The sequence below is a fragment of the Eucyclogobius newberryi genome, unplaced genomic scaffold (genome assembly GCF_026437365.1).
Source record: "Eucyclogobius newberryi isolate DKJ021-1_F unplaced genomic scaffold, fEucNew1.0.hap1 SCAF_4, whole genome shotgun sequence".
Classification (NCBI taxonomy): Eukaryota; Metazoa; Chordata; class Actinopteri; order Gobiiformes; family Gobiidae; genus Eucyclogobius; species Eucyclogobius newberryi.
Genome location: NW_027316056.1, coordinates 6,162,422 through 6,182,820, shown reverse-complemented (window position 1 = coordinate 6,182,820; position 20,399 = coordinate 6,162,422). Strand labels below are relative to the sequence as shown.

At 41.9% G+C, this 20,399-nt stretch overlaps 2 protein-coding genes across 3 annotated transcripts in view; both read right to left on the bottom strand.

The window, feature by feature from the left end:
* Positions 1-582: 582 nt before the first annotated feature.
* Positions 583-7,204, bottom strand: LOC140377785 (uncharacterized). Its single transcript, XM_072463352.1, has 3 exons — positions 6,965-7,204; positions 5,481-5,858; positions 583-3,565 (listed from the first exon to the last, which is right to left on the bottom strand). The coding sequence occupies exons 1-3, from the start codon at positions 7,068-7,070 to the stop codon at positions 2,646-2,648; spliced, it is 1,404 nt and encodes a 467-aa protein (XP_072319453.1). The 5' UTR covers positions 7,071-7,204; the 3' UTR covers positions 583-2,645.
* A 4,758-nt stretch (positions 7,205-11,962) lies between these two features.
* Positions 11,963-20,399, bottom strand: part of LOC140377789 (uncharacterized) — an 11,547-nt gene continuing 3,110 nt past the window's right edge. The window contains exons 2-3 of one of the 2 annotated variants that reach the window (XM_072463360.1): positions 15,147-15,198; positions 11,963-13,363 (exon numbers count right to left, since the gene is read on the bottom strand). In XM_072463360.1, the coding sequence (XP_072319461.1) occupies positions 12,450-13,363; positions 15,147-15,198 (966 nt within the window). In that variant the 3' untranslated portion in view covers positions 11,963-12,449. Of the gene's footprint in view, positions 13,364-15,146; positions 15,400-20,399 lie in introns of those variants that run through there. The other variant, XM_072463359.1, reaches the window with a different exon arrangement.

The following is a 20,399-nucleotide window of genomic DNA, read 5'->3' as shown; positions in this document are numbered from 1 at the left end:
TATAGACTTTATTTGGTCCTGTTCTAGTTAGAGATGTCATGATTATTAGGTTAACTGACAATTGTGATTATTCAGGTCACAATATAATCATAAGAACCAATACATAATGACAATTTTAGCAAAATGAAGAATTGTTTGTTGAATATACAGCCCAAAAAATGTACCTAAATGTAAATATGTTTTTTAATCTGGCTGTTTTTGTCACATTTAATTTCATTTTGTCTTTCAGAAAGTCCAGTTTGGCAAAGCCGGTCACAAACATGAAGAACAGTAACATGTTAGACCACGAGAATGAAAGAAAAGGAAAGCTTTCACTGTTGTTTAATCACAGTCTCAACAATTTAGAATAATCATTAAATCTTAGTTTTTTCTTACTATAATTGTAACACTAAAATGTTATATTGTGACAGCCCTAGTTCTAGTCCAGGTTTAGTTCTAGGATTTGTTCTAAATCTGGTCCCACTTTAATCCCGATTTTGACTCATTTAAACTGAAAATGTGGTTAACATTTTGCTGTAACAAGGTATAAAGCTCAAATAAAGAAAATAAAATAGCAAAAATGACTTCAAAACACTGTCTGCATGATGTGCATTTAGAGTTTTATTGTTGATTATTGCAGGCAAACAGGGTTTCTGATTTGAAACCAAAGCACATGGTCTGGTCCTCCACATGAACACCACCAATATAAACATGAAACTAACAATCATGGAATTTAGTAAAACCTAAATAATAACCTTAATAAAACATAACATAACATAACATAATAAAGCAAAAAGCACGTTTTGTTTCGGGGATGAACAGAGTCAAAGGTCATTTATGTAAAAATATATCAATTTAAAAGTTTATAAAGACTTTAAAGCGCTGTTCTGTTCAACTTAACAATTGCACAATAAAACTTGGATGGCGGCTCTTACCAATTAACTTAAGTTATTCCATTTCATTGAGAATACTAAATAACCTTTATGAAACATAAGAAATCTCAGCTTAAAGGCCTTATCAAATTCAGGAGTAAAATATAAAAGACAAAGCTACAGAGTCAATATAATGAATACTTTATAAGAACTTTTATAAATATGATTATTCTTTTGTGGCATTTATAACACACAAAAATAATAAAATAGATTAAACCTGCTGAGGTCCTTAAATCAAATATTTTGAGAGAAAAGTGTGGCATAAAAGTGGGAAATACTGACAACAAAAAACAAAAATAGTCTAATCAGTTTTTCTAAATATCTCACTAAATCAGCCGCTGCATTAAACCAAAATGTTTAACTCTTTCAACTTGTATTAATAACTCCTTCTGCTCAACTCTGTAGAAATGTTCAACAATGTCAGTTTTAAAAGGTGCATCATGTAACTTTTCTCGTGGAGAATCTGCCACCTGCTGGTCTCCATGGAAACATTATTGATAAGAACAATAAAATAATAATAAATAGTTTGACCCATCCATTTATTTCTATAAATAAATGTTCCACAGTGCAGCATTACGGGTCAAGCCATAGAAATATCATCTCCATGGAGACAAGCAGTTGACGGACCTACACCGGAAAAGTGAACTTTCACATAAAACACATCATATGTGTAAAGACTCAATGTGTCAATGTATTATACTGACATGATCAAGGTCTAAGGTGCACTAAAGTCCTCCTCCTCCAGTGTCTCTGGGTTAAACCGATCAGAGGACCAGAGGACCGGAGCCCGCGGGACCGGAGCCCGCGGGACCGGAGCCCGCGGGACCGGAGCCCGCGGGACCGGAGCCCGTGGGACCGGAGACCGGGGGACCGGAGCCCGGGGGACCGGAGACCGGGGGACCGGAGGACCGGAGCCCGGGGTGGACCGGAGCCCGGGGGTACACGGCCAATTCATGGGTTTCAGGCTTCATTTTGAGGACCTTTTACCAAAAGATACATCGACGATAGTTTTTTTATGGCTGATACAGATTGTTGATTGACTGACACATATGGTTTATAAGAATTAGACATTTGCAAATCCCTACCAACATAAAGGTGCATCAACAAGTTGCACATATGCATTTGAATGTCCACCATGTGTCTATGATTCAATTCAATGAGAGAAATACGAATAACAGATCATAATAGCTCAAAATTGTTAAGAATACAGAGAAATCCAGCATGTGAAGGGCAGATTTTGATCATTTCCACCAAATTGTATAATTTAAGTTTACAATAAACTTACAAACTAAACAAACTTCAGAGCAGTGAAGTCACATTTGAGCAGCTTCCTCTTCACGCTAAAGTGTTAAAATAACACTTTATTCATGTATATTCAGCAGCTCGGCCTAAACTAAAATTCTGGTCACTGCTTGAGCTTTAAGGTCAGCTTTAAGGTTCAAATAATGACTAACTAATATATCGTCTAAGTTTATTTTGAACGGTTAATTTCTGAGGCAACGGTGCAGATTTATCATCACTCTGAAACCCATGGATTGTGAGGTTTTAGCATTGGCACAATAACAAACACACCGCCGTGTTAGTGTTAGCTGGAACAAATAAAAGACATTTAGAGTGACATTTTCAGATTGATCCAAAGTAATCTTGATTATTTTGTCAACTTTCAGTTCACGTCACTTACTGCCATTACAAACATGGCACAGGAAGTCCACGAAACACAAATCCGACATGCCCCTATAACGCGCTGAACGCCAGTGCCTCCTGCAGGTCTTTGGGCACTCGTTTACGGTGCACCTTCATGTGAGTCCTCAAGGTGCCTTTAGCTCCGAAGCTGCGCGTGCAAATGTGACAGCTGAAAGGTTTCTCCCCCGAGTGTGTCCTCATGTGCGTCATGAAGTCGTGTTTCTGAGCAAACGCCTTCTCGCACATGGGGCACGGGTAGCGCTTTTCGGCTTTGTGGATGACGGAAATGTGCCTGATCAAATTGTGCTTGTGCTTGAATTTGCCGCCGCACTCCTGGCAGTCGAAGTTCTTCTCGTCGGTGTGAGAGAGCATGTGTCGCCTCAGGTCGCGCGACTGGGTGAAGCCCTTGTCACATATCGAGCAGCTGAGCGGTTTCTCCTCCGTGTGCATGTTCAAATGAGCCTTGTAACTCGACTTGTACCGAAACGCCTTGTCGCAGACGGGACATTCGAAAGGTTTCAGTCCGTAGTGAATGAGCATGTGTCTCTGTAAGTGCGCTTCACACTGGAAATACTTGCCGCACTCGGCGCATTTGTGTTTGGTGGTTTTGACGACTTCTCCACCCGAGTTCGTGTTCGTTTTTTTACCTTTAGGAGGCGATTTTAGGACTTCTGCCACGTCCGTGTTGATTAAACTCGGAGCGGCGGTGTCGTTTTGTGGTTTGGTCGTTTCAGAGCTGGAGCTGGCCGTGGTTTGCAGGACGGTTGCCTCGGAGCTGCAGCCTGGGCTTTCCTTTTCTCTGATCCGTTCTACGTGAGGTTCGTTCCCTCTTGTATTTCTGTTCTCTTTCAGTGAACAGTTGTGGAAAACAAAAGAGCCAATTGGTGGCACCGATCCGCCCCAAGTTGAACCAGAAGAAATGAGGGTGGAGTCTTGCTTGGCCACGCTGGGCTGGACACCTGCAGGACACACTTTTAGAAAAATAAAAATTATTTTTTTTTTTTAGGTTATGTTTACAAAAGACAAGTATACCAGTGTTTCCACATCTTGGACTGGTTTGGTATTGCACTGCATCTTATATTTCTGATTTCATTTATATTGTACTGAGTTCTACAGTTTACAGCTCTAGTCCATCGCGGCCGCCTCTCCCAAAAAGTATTTCTGTAATTAGTCCAGAGGTTTGCCGTGTACAATATAATTTAAACAGTGATGTTATGCCCAAAGATTTTTCATTTTAGTTGTAATTTTCAACACTTCAACACATTCAACATGGCAGACAAAGACCTGGATGATCCATGTGCTTGTCCTTGTTGGTCCTACAGATCATGACCATACTCTACATGCTCCACACCACGATCTGACCAGCTGCAGGTCAGCCGAGCTCAGACTAAACCCAACTCTGTCGTCTGCTGACTTTAAATGACTCAAGACAGGATTTCCAGCAACACAACCAGTTTTACACTTTTTTGACAGTTCCTACGAATACAAATTAAATCTAAACTCCTGCCATGGACACAATAAATGGATACCTTTGGAACATACTCCTGGCGGCAGGAACAAAGGCCGTCACAAAGAAATGGACACAAACCTCCCCAACGATCAAGGACTGGACTGACATGGGACAGACGGATTTGTTTTTTCTAAAAACAGAGCCCAGATGAGTTTATTATAATTTGTTGTTGTATAAAGAACAAAAAAGTATAATAAACTGTAGGTCATTTTATTCTCCTCGTAAGGAAATTGTTTTTTTCTGTCTACTTCTGTCTTATTTTGATTTTTGCTCTGGTCATGATGTATTCTGTGTTCTATGTTAATGTATTTATTTCAATTGAGAAAAAAAATAAAAACTTTTTTTTTTTTAATCCAACCTGTCTGATTTTTGACATAATTTATATGTTTTCCTAATTGTGCTAATATTTGTACTGTCTTGTACAACACCAGCTCTTAACTCCCTTCTTTGACCAAGTTAGAAGTGAACGAAAGGAAGGAAGAATATCTCATGATCATTTTCCACGTGTGCACAATCTTGTGGCAATTTTATCTTGCAGGATCTCGTGAGACCGGGTCCAATCCCCAGCAGCAAAGCAGATGAACTAACCTCATAAATCACTTTCACGTGTTTCAAGTGGTGTCATAAAATACAGCTGTAGTGAAGTCTGAGTGGAGGCATCTACAGCTGAGTTTTGATTTGTTTCTGCTTTGCCAACTCTTTCCATATAACATCTCAAATTACATCTGAATTTGTAATCTTTGTAATCCGTCATAGAGTTATAATCTAGGAAACCAGTATTGTACATTTGAAATCACAGTCCTGATCTAAAAGGACCTGATAAACTAGCATAACTCTAACAAAGCACCGCTCTGTTGGACCAAACAGACTGTGGAGAGCAAAGATCACAAAGCAGCGGATTTTTTTAAACATTTGTGGCAAAACGGTTTTGCACAATATTTGAAAAGATTAAATAAACGTTTTGACAGAATATTTTGAATTATATATTAAACTACAAGACCAACCAAACAAAAGCTTAACATTGACAAACAGTGACAAAATCAAGATGAAATTTGACCTTTTTCATTTAAAACACACATTTTCACTAATAAACAGTACTTTTCTATCAAATGAAGAACCTTGGTGTTATTGTGATATAGTCTTTTATATAGTTAGAGTTCCCGTAGTTGCAATATCAAAACTTTTGTGCAGCTCTAATATGTCGGTAATATGTATAAATCCCAAATCTAATTGCAACATTGTTATTCACAAAATGCCACCAAATAATCCATCCTGACACGACACGAACAGGCCAATGGAACTCGACTAGATACATCTGTAAAAGGAGGCAGTATTTCCATGGGGCCATTTCTTTTGAGGTCTTTCTAGTTTTTTACCTTCTTGTGATTGATCCTTCACTTCAGCCGCTCCGTCCTCGTCACTCGTCCTTTTGGCCGGAGGCTCCCACTCGTCAGATTCCTCAGAGTCGAACGAGCTGAAAACAAGTCCTTTAGCCTCCGAGCTGCAGCCGGGCCCCTCCGCCTCGTTCTCCTCTCTCTCGCTCTCCTCCTCCGAGCTGTCATCCCCCTCGCTCCCCTCTTCCTCGCTCCCCTCTTCCTCTCGCTCTCCTTCAGCACCGTCTCGCCTCTCCTTTGCATCGTATTTGTTTTTCACTATGACTGTATTGAAGGGCAGCTCCACGGGGATTTCCTCGTCCTCTTTTTTGATTATTTCGGGGCTGCGGTCGCCTTCTGGGCTCATGGAAGTGTGGACGTCTGCGAGACACAAAGACATAATAAAGAGTTTGATTTAACGCGTTTGAAGAAGGATGATTAACTAATTAGACCATAATTACATCTATATATTTCATACCGACGAATGTGGAATTAACTTGCTAAATATTAATTATTACTAACAAATAGGGTCTACAACTAATCAATTCAGTAGATCGAAATGTTAATGGTTTTAAGTCTTCACAACAGAACAAGAAAAAGCACAAATGTTGAAATTCCAGGTGGGAAATGTTTGAGTTTCTATGACAAAGAATTGAAAAAACACAATTTTCTAGTCGAAAAAGTATAATGAACTGTTGGTAGGGCATTTTTATTGTCCTCATGAAGAAATTGGGGTGCAGCAAGCATCAGTTACATGGCTTTCAACATTTCTGCAAGTATTTTTGAACCCTTTGCCTTCATCACATGTGTGTCAGTCACAATCGCCTCTAGGGGGTCTATTTTTTTTAAAGTATTTTTAAGTAAGTAAGTACTTTTGGCGTTATTACTTAATAACACCCCGATTACCCAGAAAATAATAATATTTTTCCTTATAAGACGTAGCTTCTCAGGAGAAGGACATTTAGGTCACCCAGTAGAAAAGTTTGAAACCGCTGACTCACTGACAACACCACCTTGGTTATTCATAATGTGTGATATTCTGAGGTTAATCCCAGTTTCTCCATTAACAATATGTTCCACTTGACTTTTGCCTACATTTCAGAGCTTAGAATGTTAATGTTTACACACTTTTAAAGGCTCATAGTTATCTTGACTTTATAACTATGGCCAAGTTCACAGTAGTTTCCTGGGCATTTCTATGAGGACATGTAATGAGAGGTTTACATATTCTTTTATGTATTTATGTATGCCATTATCTCCTCTTTGGTCTTCCTCTAGGCTTTATGTTTCATCCAATTTCAGCATCTTCAATCCAAATATTCACCCTTCTTCCTCTTCTAATATGCACAAACAATATCTACAAAAACGTGCTCTCTGCTTGTCAAACGTGTCTTCATAGATCCACTCATACCTTGCGTTAAAATGCCCCAAAATCCACATATGACAGTGAAATGAGTCACACGGGCCCAGTAAGTGTCATTTTGTACCTCGTTTTTGGAGCATCGCTCGTGGATCCAGCGGTAGTCTCGCCCTCAAAATCTCCTCGTCGTATTGTAATAACGATTGTTCCAGCAGTGCCAGGCCTTTAGACATGGTTGCACTCTTTTTGGGTGCAGATTTGGGGCTTTTTCGTGAGGTTTTGGGCGACTTCGCTGCATAACAATTACCGGAAGACGAGCGCCAGGCTCCGGGTCTGAGCGGCAGAGAAGAGGCGCAGTCTGGAGCTCAGTGACCCCTGGTGTTCACATGAGGGAAGTGCAGCACGAACAGGGAATGTACAGCTTAAAGGGGCATAGGATACTTTATCTCAGGTTCTTAATATTGAACAACAGAAGTAGATAATTATTTACATTTTGTTAATTGTGAAACAGCAATATTGATCTAAAGCAGCTTAATAATAGAGACAGATCCATTGACTTCCTGTTTAAAGGGGCAAATCTGATAAAGTAACAAGCAGCAGATTTTTAAAAAAGTGGCTTCGTGGCTGCTGTGACATTTTAGAACCTACATGTATCACTTGGAGTCTGTTTTTTTAATCTTACTTGTCGAAGAGCTGGTTAAGAAAAAAGGTCAAAATGAAGCTTGGTTTCTTCTTCAGAATCAAATCTTGTTCAAAAGCAGCTTGTTTACGCAACATTTTTGTCCATTTTGGACTCTCAAGCTCTCAGTGTCCCCAGGCCTTGGACACAGCCTTTCATGGAGCCTTGAGATTTTCCTGTTATATTCCCATCTTTCTTTCCATCCGCTCCATCTTTTCATGTACGAGGCAGTGCTGGGACTCTTACCATCTTAACTGCACGTACCTGCAACAAAGGCCCCCCGGAGCATATAATCTGCACTCACGGGACTTGTTTTTATTGGTTGTGCTATAAGATTGGCACTCTCAAGTTTCAAACTGAATTGCAGCTGAAGGATCTTATTTCACTCTAATCTTTTAAAAAACGCCCAAAAGACTTAACCAGTCTCTCTGTCACTGACTCAATTAAATCTCTCTAAATTTTGGTGTAATTTTGCTCAATTTTTGTGTAATTTCTCTGTGTTTGTAGCTATGTTTGACTTGTACTGCTGCCATTTGGCCAGGACCCTCTTGTAAATTAGTTTTTTTTTCTTTAATCACAACAGTTTAAAAAAAAAATCTTGGTTAAATAACGGATTTAATGAAAATATGTGGGCGGGGATAGGGGGTAGGTGAAAAAAGTTTCTAAGCACTCGATCCTCAGTTGCAGGACAAAACAGGATTAACTCAAACATGCAGGAATCAAAATACAACTTTGAGTAAACTAACGCTGAGGAACCTCTGACCGTTGTAACAAGGTCGAAAGGTGATTAAAGTTGATTTTGTACATGTCCCCTCTAAAATGCACTCAACAATTTAGGAATACATTTTAGATACAAATAATATATATTGAATAAAGAAAACAGATCCTAATGATATTTCCTTCATCCAAAAATACATAAATTAGGCTATAGTGAAGTCTTGATTGATCTGATCCATATGGTGTGGAAAACTGATTTAATACACAAATTCAATTCATTTTCAATGAAATGTTTCTTTCCCTTGAAAGATGCTGCTGGTATTTTGGTTTTCCCTTCGAAATTATGTTAATTTATACAATTATTCGTACCAAGTCTAAAAACAAAAATGTTTTAAGGGTTTGAAACATATACACACAGATACAGAACGGCATTAAACAATTAAATTCACCAAGAAGTTCAAACAGGTCCCCATTTTTATTTCTTTTTTGAAAAGTGGAACATAAACACATTACATTAGTCAACAGAAAACTTAAGTAAAGGTGCACATGCTCGACATGTATCCATTTTGATGCAAAGATCAGTAAAAAAAACACCTTAAAAGGAGATTATTTTACAAAGCAAATCAAGAAACCATTAATATGCACAGAAGCTCGAGAAACATTGTCATATGTTACACAACCGATACTCGCATTATAATGGATCAAAATCAAAGATCTGAGCAGTTTGAGCAGTTATATATATTGCAGTTAGTGTATTATTATGTGACAACATTCCAGTTTTATGACAGTCATTATTTTGGTCAAACAATAATAATATATTTCTTTGGTGTATTTACACTGGTAAAGAAAGTGTTTTTGTCTCTGTGCCGTCGTTCCAAAAGGTGCTTTCTGTGAGTTGGATACGTGGAGGTTTGTTGTGGAGCTGATTGGATTATTATTATCTTTTCATTACGATTTGTTTCTGATGCAGGATTAGAGGACCAGTTTATGTTTGCAAAGGATTATTGTTTGGAACATTTAAAGCCTTTAGAAATACATTGATTGTCATTGATTCCTTTTTAATTTATAGTTTAGTCCGTATTTCTTCCGATTTGGGTCATTGAGCTTTTAAAGTGACATTTTGAGTTCATGATATTGTCTGAAATGGGTTCAAATATAAATATAGCTTTAATATATTGAATCATAACCAAGGTGGGTCACATGACTATAAATGTATAGAGAGGTAACTGTTGCATTGTGGGCCAGTGTAATATATTTGATCAGTAATGTTTGTGACACTTAAAAGCCTCAGATGAATTCAGGTAAAGTTGAACACTTCTTTGGTGAAAGCGTCAGGAACCTCCTTAAATCAACTCAACTTTCATTCATGGTATGTTTCCCACGGTATAGTATGTTTCCCATGGTATGTTTCCCATAGTATGTTTCCCACGGTATAGTATGTTTCCCATGGTATGTTTCCCATAGTATGTTTCCCACGGTATAGTATGTTTCCCATGGTATGTTTCCCATAGTATGTTTCCCATGGTATAGTATGTTTCCCATGGTATGTTTCCCATAGTATGTTTCCCATGGTATGGTGTGTTTCCCATGGTATGTTTCCCATGGTATGTTTCCCATGGTATAGTATGTTTCCCATGGTATGGTATGTTTCCCATGGTATGTTTTCCATGGTATGGTATGTTTCCCATGGTATGTTTTCCATGGTATGGTATGTTTCCCGTGGTATGTTTCCCATGGTATGGTATGTTTCCCATAGTATGTTTCCCATGGTATGGTATGTTTCCCATGGTATGTTTCCCATGGTATGGTATGTTTCCCATAGTATGTTTCCCATGGTATGGTATGTTTCCCACGGTATGTTTCCCATAGTATGTTTCCCATGGTATGGTATGTTTCCCATGGTATGGTATGTTTCCCACAGTATGTTTCCCACGGTATGTTTCCCATAGTATGTTTCCCATGGTATGTTTCCCATGGTATGGTATGTTTCCCATGGTATGTTTCCCATGGTATGGTATGTTTCCCATGGTATGTTTCCCATGGTATGTTTCCCATGGTATGGTATGTTTCCCATGGTATGGTATGTTTCCCATGGTATGTTTCCCATGGTATGGTATGTTTCCCATGGTATGGTATGTTTCCCATGGTATGTTTTCCATGGTATGGTATGTTTCCCATGGTATGTTTCCCATGGTATGGTATGTTTCCCATAGTATGTTTCCCATGGTATGTTTCCCATGGTATGTTTCCCATAGTATGTTTCCCATGGTATGGTATGTTTCCCACGGTATGTTTCCCATGGTATGTTTCCCATGGTATGTTTCCCATAGTATGTTTCCCATGGTATGGTATGTTTCCCACGGTATGTTTCCCATGGTATGTTTCCCATGGTATGTTTCCCATGGTATGGTATGTTTCCCATGGTATGTTTCCCATGGTATGTTTCCCATGGTATGGTATGTTTCCCATGGTATGGTATGTTTCCCATGGTATGTTTCCCATGGTATGGTATGTTTCCCCTGGTATGGTATGTTTCCCATGGTATGTTTCCCATGGTATGGTATGTTTCCCATGGTATGTTTCCCATGGTATGGTATGTTTTCCATGGTATGTTTCCCATGGTATGGTATGTTTCCCATGGTATGTTTCCCATGGTATGGTATGTTTCCCATGGTATGTTTCCCATGGTATGTTTCCCATGGTATGGTATGTTTCCCATGGTATGGTATGTTTCCCATGGTATGTTTCCCATGGTATGGTATGTTTCCCATGGTATGGTATGTTTCCCATGGTATGTTTCCCATGGTATGGTATGTTTCCCATGGTATGGTATGTTTCCCATGGTATGGTATGTTTCCCATAGTATGGTATGTTTCCCATGGTATGGTATGTTTCCCATGGTATGTTTCCCATGGTATGTTTCCCATGGTATGTTTCCCATGGTATGGTATGTTTCCCATGGTATGTTTCCCATGGTATGGTATGTTTCCCATGGTATGTTTCCCATGGTATGGTATGTTTCCCATGGTATGTTTCCCATGGTATGGTATGTTTCCCATGGTATGTTTCCCATGGTATGGTATGTTTCCCATGGTATGTTTCCCATGGTATGGTACATTTTTAATTAGTGGTTTAAGTACTGGTAATAAACCAAAAGTCTTTTAAAATCTCTCTAGCCCGTCCCCGAGCCAATTTAAAGTGCCTATGACAGGTTGAACGACTCATTGAACGACTTATTGAACTAAAATGCAGTTATTTTTTTTTTTAAATTGTAGGTTTATACTGTAATTTCCTTTCCTGTTTGTAATTGATGACATCACATCTGTAAATTACCCAGAAAACACTGGGCCAAAACTCATCTAACGTCACCATTATTTTTATTTGACAAATGAAAATATATGAGAGCGACTTTATTTTGCTGAATTAATGTTTAGAGAGTCAAAAAGGTTGTTTCGTTGTCTAAATTCGGCATAAACTTTGGTGTGATGTCACTTCCTGTAATTTTCAACAGATTTTCCAAAGTTTTCTCCACAAATACCTGCTCGATTGGTGTAAAACTATAATTTATATGTACAACAGGTATAAATACACTTTATAATGTCAAAATTAGAACATTGTAAAAACCTGTCCTACGCACTTTAAGAACGCAGTAGGTGGGAGGGCCTTTTCCATTTTCACATGTAAAAACACTCAAATAATAATCATCTTCACTTTATTGAATGTGTGACTTTGCTCCAGGTTTTGAGGCAGAAATATCACATAGTAGTCTGAACAGAATGTCATTAGTTGGATTTTCAATTACAACATTTTTGTAATTGAATGGAGTAATAATGGAAATCACAATTATAAATTTCATTAATTGCACAGCCCTATCAAAGATCCAATCGAAAACATGAATGATCACAAAATATTTGTGTCTTTTTGTTTCATGAACCAAAACAAAAATGGAATACCAAATTCTGTCAAAAAGGAAAATTCCTTTTTGATTTTAACCTAGACATTGACAAACACCGATGCAGGAACCGATATATATATCCTTAAACTGCAACCACTGAAATGGAAATGTTTCGATTTGACATCTTGCAGTGCTAAAATACATTATCATTCCAGTGCAAGAATAGGTAATAATGATACTAATTTTAAAAGCATTGTTCAAGTACTAATACACATAAAAGGTCATCACATGAACAATCGTAAAAACCCGTTGAATATAGAATCATTCTACCACTTGGCTGGTGATCTCTCCGTCCTCTATGTGAAGGCTCATGTGTTTCTTCAGACAGTATTTCTCTTTGTACCTTTTCCCACACACTAAGCACATGAATGGCCGTTCTCCCGTGTGTTTCCTCATGTGAGCCTCGAAATACGGCTTCTGAACGAACCCCTTCTGACAGATCGAACACCTGTAGGGCTTGTCTTCGCTGTGCATCGACAAAACGTGCCTCATGAGGGAATTCTGCTGCCGGAATTGCCTCCCACAGTCCGTGCAGGTGTAAGGTTTCTCCCCCGTGTGGATCCTCATGTGCTCCTTCACGTGGCCCCTCTGCAGAAAGCCTCGTCCGCAAACTGGACACTTGTGCGGCTTTTCCCTTTGCTCGGTGTGACAGCGCAGATGTGTTTTGTAATTTGATTTGGAGCTGAACACCTTGTTGCAGATTTGACAGGTGAACGGCCCTGGGTGGAACTCCAGATGCTTCTCTAGAGTTTCCATGTTTTTAAATGTCTTGTAACACAGCGTGCACCTCGGTACTTTATCCCTCTGTTCTTCCTCGTTACTCATCGCCGTGTTGCTACTAAAACTGTTATCGCAATTGACATTGTTTTGAGCTGAATTCGTCACAAGACTTGCTATGTTAAGTTCTTCTCCGTTGCTGTTGGTCCGTTCCTCGGCCCACTCGTCTGAATCGTCCGTGTCTGAACAGCCGTAAGGTCGCCTGTTGTTGTCCAGAATCAGATCGGAGCTGCAGCCGGGCTCCTCTCCGTCGCTCTGCTCTCCGCTCGGGTCCCGTAGCTTCCTCTCCACCAGGTCTTGAGCTTTGGATTTCAAAGTCGCAGAAGGATACTGAAGTTTGCTGGGTGGGTGCGCCTCCTGCTGGCCCACGTCCACGTCCACGGTTACCGTCTGGATATCTGCAGGAGAGAAAAGAAAATGCGTTGCGCAAAAACTAAGAACGAAGAGTTTAGGTATTTGCCGTTTCTTTGACCATTTAATAACACTTCTCTTGGCACTTAACCTAGAAACAAGACAAGAGTGAGGGTAAAAGGGAATATTGTGGAAAATCTTAAGTAATGTATTTTGGGTGTATGGAGGGCGTGTGTGGGTTGTTTGGTTGTGTGGGTCAGGCGGTTGTGGGTGGCATGTGGGATTGTTTTTAATAAATAAATGAAGCTGTTTGTGTTACATTTATTCAACAAATAAATAAATGTTGTATTTGTGCCACTAGATGTTGCACAAGCTTGTATATCCAGGTCATGTGAGGTCCAGTGGCCAATGGGATCAAACAGGAAGCTTCAGAGAGTAGGCGTGTCCTTGTGCTGTGTCCAGGCCCCTCCTCCTGTATGATATTGTGGGATCCACCCATACCAGTGGCCCTTCTGAAGTCAGTCTGCCACCTGCTTGTCTGCATGGAGATACTAAAGCTTTGCCTGGAATGTTCTGCAGTATGGCTTTAAACTTGCCACCAGGCCCAGTTACAGAATGAAACAAAACGATACATATATTTTTAACAATAAACTCCTGTGATTGAAAATGAGGTTAGCACCACACAGTGGACGATTCCAGGCACAGCAATGACATCTCCGTGGAGACAAGCAGGTTGCGGACCCTCCACCAGAAACGTTGCATAGCGCTGTTACGTCAAAGTCTTCCACTTATGAAGAATTTTCTATGATTCAACTCCAGGACATTATATTAGTTAAACCAGTCTCCTCGTTCCTCCTCCCCAGAGTCCAGCCAACCCCAGAGTCCAGCCGACCCCAGAGTCCAGCCGACCCCAGAGTCCAGCCGACCCCAGAGTCCAGCCGACCCCAGAGATAGCCGACCCCAGAGTCCAGCCGACCCCAGAGTCCAGCCGACCCCAGAGATAGCCGACCCCAGAGATAGCAGACCCCAGAGTCCAGCCGACCCCAGAGTCCAGCCAACCCCAGAGTCCAGCCGACCCCAGAGTCCAGCCGACCCCAGAGTCCAGCCGACCCCAGAGACAGCTGACCCCTTTGACCCGTCTGCTACAGGGTCAGTTACCCGTCTGCTACAGGGTCAGTGCTACAGGGTCAGTTACCCGTCTGCTACAGGGTCAGTTACCCGTCTGCTACAGGGTCAGTGCTACAGGGTCAGTTACCCGTCTGCTACAGGGTCAGTTACCCGTCTGCTACAGGGTCAGTTACCCGTCTGCTACAGGGTCAGTTACCCGTCTGCTACAGGGTCAGTTACCAGTATTCGAAGCATTCCGAAAACAAAACTCTGATAGGAATATGTTACAAAATCCTGTTTCATTCAACCGTTTCATTTTCATCACCTTATACATGAACTAAAAACAGACAAAACATGTTAGTAAAAAACAAAATACAATGTAGAGGAGAATATACTACAATATGTCAGTTATTCTTTATCAGTGTGAACAATTTGGGTTTAAAAGCACAACAATTTGAGTTTGACAAAGTTGTGTATTAAATGTCAGTGAAATACTTTCACTATCAGTTATGACAAACCTCTTCCTTTTCCTACTCCTACTCCTACTCCTACTACTACTACTACTACTACTACTACTACTACTACTACTACTACTACTACTACTACTACTACTACTACTACTACTACTACTACTACTACTACTACTACTACTACTACTACTACTACTACTGGAGTATAAAAGTCTTTTCTGGAACCTGCTGTCACTGGGTTAATGATCCTCACCTTCTTTGTAAAGCAAGGCTCGAGGTTGTTGCATTAATTTGGAGCGCAGAACCTCCTCTTCAAATTGCGCAATCGTTTGTTCAAAAAGCGCAAAAATCTCGTCCGCGGCGACAGCGAGCCTCTCCAGCACCAGAGCCCTCAGCGCCTGGCTTTTCACCGACATTTTACACAGATTTATTGCACAAACGAGTGGCCGCTGGCTTCAAGCGCAAAAACCCGGAACAAAACTCGAAAACAGCTTGGTCACGTGGCGTCTGTCAGTGCAGAGAGTTAGCGCCCTCTGCTGCTCAAAGAGGTGCATTAAACTCAGGGGTATATTGAGTACATTTACATGACGTGGCTCCAGTAAAATCAGATCACTACAAAAAATAGATCTGATTAGTGAGTAGTAGTATTTGGGTCGAATTTGGGAGACACTGCATTTTAAAATAACTCGTCAATGTTTAAACAAATTTCTTTCCTTTTTGTCTCCTCTGTAGTTTGCGTTTATTTCCCTTCCTTGTTCACATGCACAGCAAACATCTGTCCGTTATCTGATTTCCGGAGTTATCAAATGATTGAAATGTCATGTGAACAGTTATGAGTAATCTGTTTTTACTCGCACATGTGCAGATTTCGACAAGGAAAATTAATGCAAAAAAAGAGCAAACTAATGCAACAAATACAAAACATGATAGAAACACGTTTAAAATGAAAGAGTTGTTTTAAAATGAATGGTCTTTGTCTTCCAAGTGCAACAGTCAGGCGTGTTCGGGTTTAGCTGCACCTCGTCTGGATGATCTGGAGAGTAGAAACGTCCAATCAGAGCGTGGGTCTTGCTTATCCTGGGATCAGACCAGTGCTGACCAGTGCTGACCAGTGCAGACCAGTGCTGACCAGTGCTGACCAGTGCAGACCAGTGCTGACCAGTGCAGACCAGTGCTGACCAGTGCAGACCAGTGCTGACCAGTGCTGACCAGTGCAGACCAGTGCTGACCAGTGCAGACCAGTGCATGCTACAGTTTCCAGTTTAACCCCGGCGGTCTGCATGAGGCTGCTGGCTGTTTTTTCTACTCTCTCATTGGAATGAGGCCACATGAAGCCGCTTGTTCTCATGACTTTTCAATAAGGTGGTCCTGTCCTGTGAGGTGGTCCTGTGAGGTGGTCCTGTCCTGTGAGGTGGTCCTGTGAGGTGGTCCTGTCCTGTGAGGTGGTCCTGTCCTGTGAGGTGGTCCTGTGAGGTGGTCCTGTCCTGTGAGGTGGTCCTGTGAGGTGGTCCTGTCCTGTAAAGGTGGTCCTGTCGTGTAAGGTGGTTCTGTCCTGTAAGGTGGTCCTGTCCTGTAAAGGTGGTCCTGTCGTGTAAGGTGGTTCTGTCCTGTAAGGTGGTCCTGTCCTGTAAAGGTGGTCCTGTGAGGTGGTCCTGTCCTGTGAGGTGGTCCTGTCCTGTAAAGGTGGTCCTGTGAGGTGGTCCTGTCCTGTGAGGTGGTCCTGTGAGGTGGTCCTGTCCTGTGAGGTGGTCCTGTGAGGTGGTCCTGTGAGGTGGTCCTGTCCTGTGAGGTGGTCCTGTCCTGTGAGGTGGTCCTGTGAGGTGGTCCTGTCCTGTGAGGTGGTCCTGTCCTGTGAGGTGGTCCTGTCCTGTGAGGTGGTCCTGTCCTGTAAAGGTGGTCCTGTGAGGTGGTCCTGTCCTGTGAGGTGGTCCTGTCCTGTAAAGGTGGTCCTGTGAGGTGGTCCTGTCCTGTGAGGTGGTCCTGTCCTGTAAAGGTGGTCCTGTGAGGTGGTCCTGTCCTGTGAGGTGGTCCTGTCCTGTAAAGGTGGTCCTGTGAGGTGGTCCTGTCCTGTGAGGTGGTCCTGTCCTGTGAGGTGGTCCTGTCCTGTGAGGTGGTCCTGTCCTGTAAAGGTGGTCCTGTGAGGTGGTCCTGTCCTGTGAGGTGGTCCTGTCCTGTAAAGGTGGTCCTGTGAGGTGGTCCTGTCCTGTGAGGTGGTCCTGTCCTGTAAAGGTGGTCCTGTGAGGTGGTCCTGTCCTGTGAGGTGGTCCTGTCCTGTAAAGGTGGTCCTGTGAGGTGGTCCTGTCCTGTGAGGTGGTCCTGTCCTGTAAAGGTGGTCCTGTGAGGTGGTCCTGTCCTGTGAGGTGGTCCTGTCCTGTGAGGTGGTCCTGTCCTGTAAAGGTGGTCCTGTGAGGTGGTCCTGTCCTGTGAGGTGGTCCTGTCCTGTAAAGGTGGTCCTGTCCTGTGAGGTGGTCCTGTCCTGTAAGGTGGTCCTGTCCGGTAAGGTGGTCCTGTCCTGTGAGGTGGTCCTGTGAGGTGGTCCTGTCCTGTGAGGTGGTCCTGTCCTGTGAGGTGGTCTTGTCCTGTAAAGGTGGTCCTGTCCTGTAAAGGCGGTCCTGTGAGGTGGTCCTGTCCTGTGAGGTGGTCCTGTCCTGTAAAGGTGGTCCTGTCCTGTGAGGTGGCCCTGTCCTGTAAGGTGGTCCTGTCCTGTAAAGGTGGTCCTGTCCTGTAAAGGCGGTCCTGTGAGGTGGTCCTGTCCTGTGAGGTGGTCCTGTCCTGTAAAGGTGGTCTTGTCCTGTGAGGTGGTCCTGTCCTGTGAGGTGGTCCTGTCCTGTGAGGTGGTCTTGTCCTGTAAAGGTGGTCCTGTCCTGTGAGGTGGCCCTGTCCTGTAAGGTGGTCCTGTCCTGTAAGGTGGTCCTGTGAGGTGGTCCTGTCCTGTCAGGTGGTCCTGTCCTGTGAGGTGGTCCTGTCCTGTAAAGGTGGTCCTGTGAGGTGGCCCTGTCCTGTAAGGTGGTCCTGTGAGGTGGTCCTGTCCTGTAAAGGTGGTCCTGTCGTGTAAGGTGGTTCTGTCCTGTAAGGTGGTCCTGTCCTGTAAGTTGGTCCTGTCCTCTAAGGTGGTCCTGTCCTGTAAGTTGGTCCTGTCCTGTAAGGTGGTCCTGTCCTGTAAGGTGGTCCTGTCCTGTAAGTTGGTCCTGTCCTCTAAGGTGGTCCTGTCCTGTAAGTTGGTCCTGTCCTGTAAGGTGGTCCTGTCCTGTAAGGTGGTCCTGTCCTGTAAGGTGGTCCTGTCCTGTAAGTTGGTCCTGTCCTCTAAGGTGGTCCTGTCCTGTAAGTTGGTCCTGTCCTGTAAGGTGGTCCTGTCCTGTAAGGTGGTCCTGTCCTGTAAGGTGGTCCTGTCCTGTAAGTTGGTCCTGTCCTCTAAGGTGGTCCTGTCCTGTAAGTTGGTCCTGTCCTGTAAGGTGGTCCTGTCCTGTAAGGTGGTCCTGTCCTGTAAGGTGGTCCTGTCCTGTACTTCCCAAATGCTTCACCACAAGTGTAAGTGATGGAGTCTGTGCTGGACACAGTGGGTCTGAGTGGAACATTCTCTTTTGGGAAAGCCATAAAAGCATGAAATAGCTTCTCCAGGACACAGTTTGTAACATGTTTATAAGACATACAAGAGAAGAGCCATGTACACAACTAAAATAAACTGTTTTTCAATTTAGATTTGAACATTGTCAGAGTAGACCTGTCTCACATCTTCAGGAAGACTGTTCCAGATTTTAGCTGAATAAAATGCTATTATCAGGAGGCTCCGCCCAGTGGGCAGGGCTTACTCAGTTCTCAGACTGGATCTGCAGAATTAAGAATTACTCTTATTTGGGAGTTGAAACATATTGTTTTTTAAAAACAAGTGTCCAGATGTCTACAACAGCATCTTTTTCCAATTAAATATGTATTTATATGTGCTCTGTGTAACTTTTATGGTGAAGGGAATTTTCCCCAGCAACAATAACTTCTGTAATTCAATAAATGCAACACTGCTGCCCCCAACCAGAAAACTCATTTGAGTGTTCTATTTTGTTTTTATTCTGTTTACTTACCTGCTAATAGTATTACCTAGTCTTGTGCTAGCTATTTTTACTTTATTTTATTTTATTCTATTATCATTATTTTATTATTATCTTATTTTTATCTTTTTATTTTTTATTTATCTATTTTATTTATTTCCCCCACTCCATTCCCTATTAAGATAGGAGAGGAGTTTTTGTTCATAATAGTTCTATTAAGAGTGTGTTTTTTGAAACTTCCTATAATCTGTCCTTTCCTCCTGTTTCTACTGCGTTGTAACAACAAAATTTCCCCTTGTGTGACATTAAAGGATTATCTTAAAAGTGACATCATGTTCCTTTAACAACTAATCATCATTAGGTGTGTTCGGGATAAGATCCGCTCAGTGTCGATCAACAGTGGAGTCTCCAGTTTAACCCTATTGGTCGGCACGAGGCTGCTGGGCTCTCATTGGACACTTCAGCTCTCGTTGATCCTCCAGACGAGGCGCAGCTAAACTCAAATATCAACCCGTGGACCCAGGTACAACTAAGTGAAGAGTAATTTTGTGCACCAGAGAACAAGTTGTGGTTGTGGTGCGTAGAGTAGCCATGGGACACAGTTCATCTTTTGGAGGCGCTCTCCGTTTATTCTGGTAAACATAAAACACAGCGAAAATGAACATGTGCCACTACACCGCAGATCCAGCCCAAACTACAAAGGAGATAACAACAATCAATCAATATATAACACATAAAACATGAGGGATGACTAACTCTTCCCCACACGGAGATATCAAAAGTCACGACCCTCAACTTTATACCAGTGCGCCGAGGGGAACACACGAAGAAGAAGTAGGGACTGGAGGACCAAGACAGCACAGTCAATCAAATACCAGGTATATTAAACACATTATCAAACTAAAATAATAATGGTTTTGTGTAATTATAATACAGTAATATATGGACTGGTTACATTTACACAAAAAATACAAAAACAAATCTTATCTGAAGGAACAGTGTAAAAAGCAAAAATGTATAATCATTTGTCATCATATTGTCAACATAAAAGCTTCTGTCACTATAGAATTACTCTCAGTCAGAGAGAGGTAAGTTCATTTGTCCCAATATTGGGAAATTCCAGTGCGAGATTCAAGTAAACTCCGAGTGCTACAGAACTGGACCAGTGGAAAATGTAGAACAATTAATTTCCCATTGAGCACTTTTCCACCAAGGTCCCACTCTGGGCCGGATTTGTCCTGCGCCTGCTCGTTTTTCCACCAAATAAGGGCCAGTGTTTGTTACTATAGCAACACATTTTTACTAGCCAGCAGTTTGCCTTTGTTTTACTAAAGTATGGGGTTAAATCACTCTTACTTCAGGGTCCAATAGAATACCAGCTCCATGTAATGGCACCTGCTCTTTTAAAATTATAATCTGGGCTTAAAAAAAAAAAAAAAAATATATATATATATATATATATA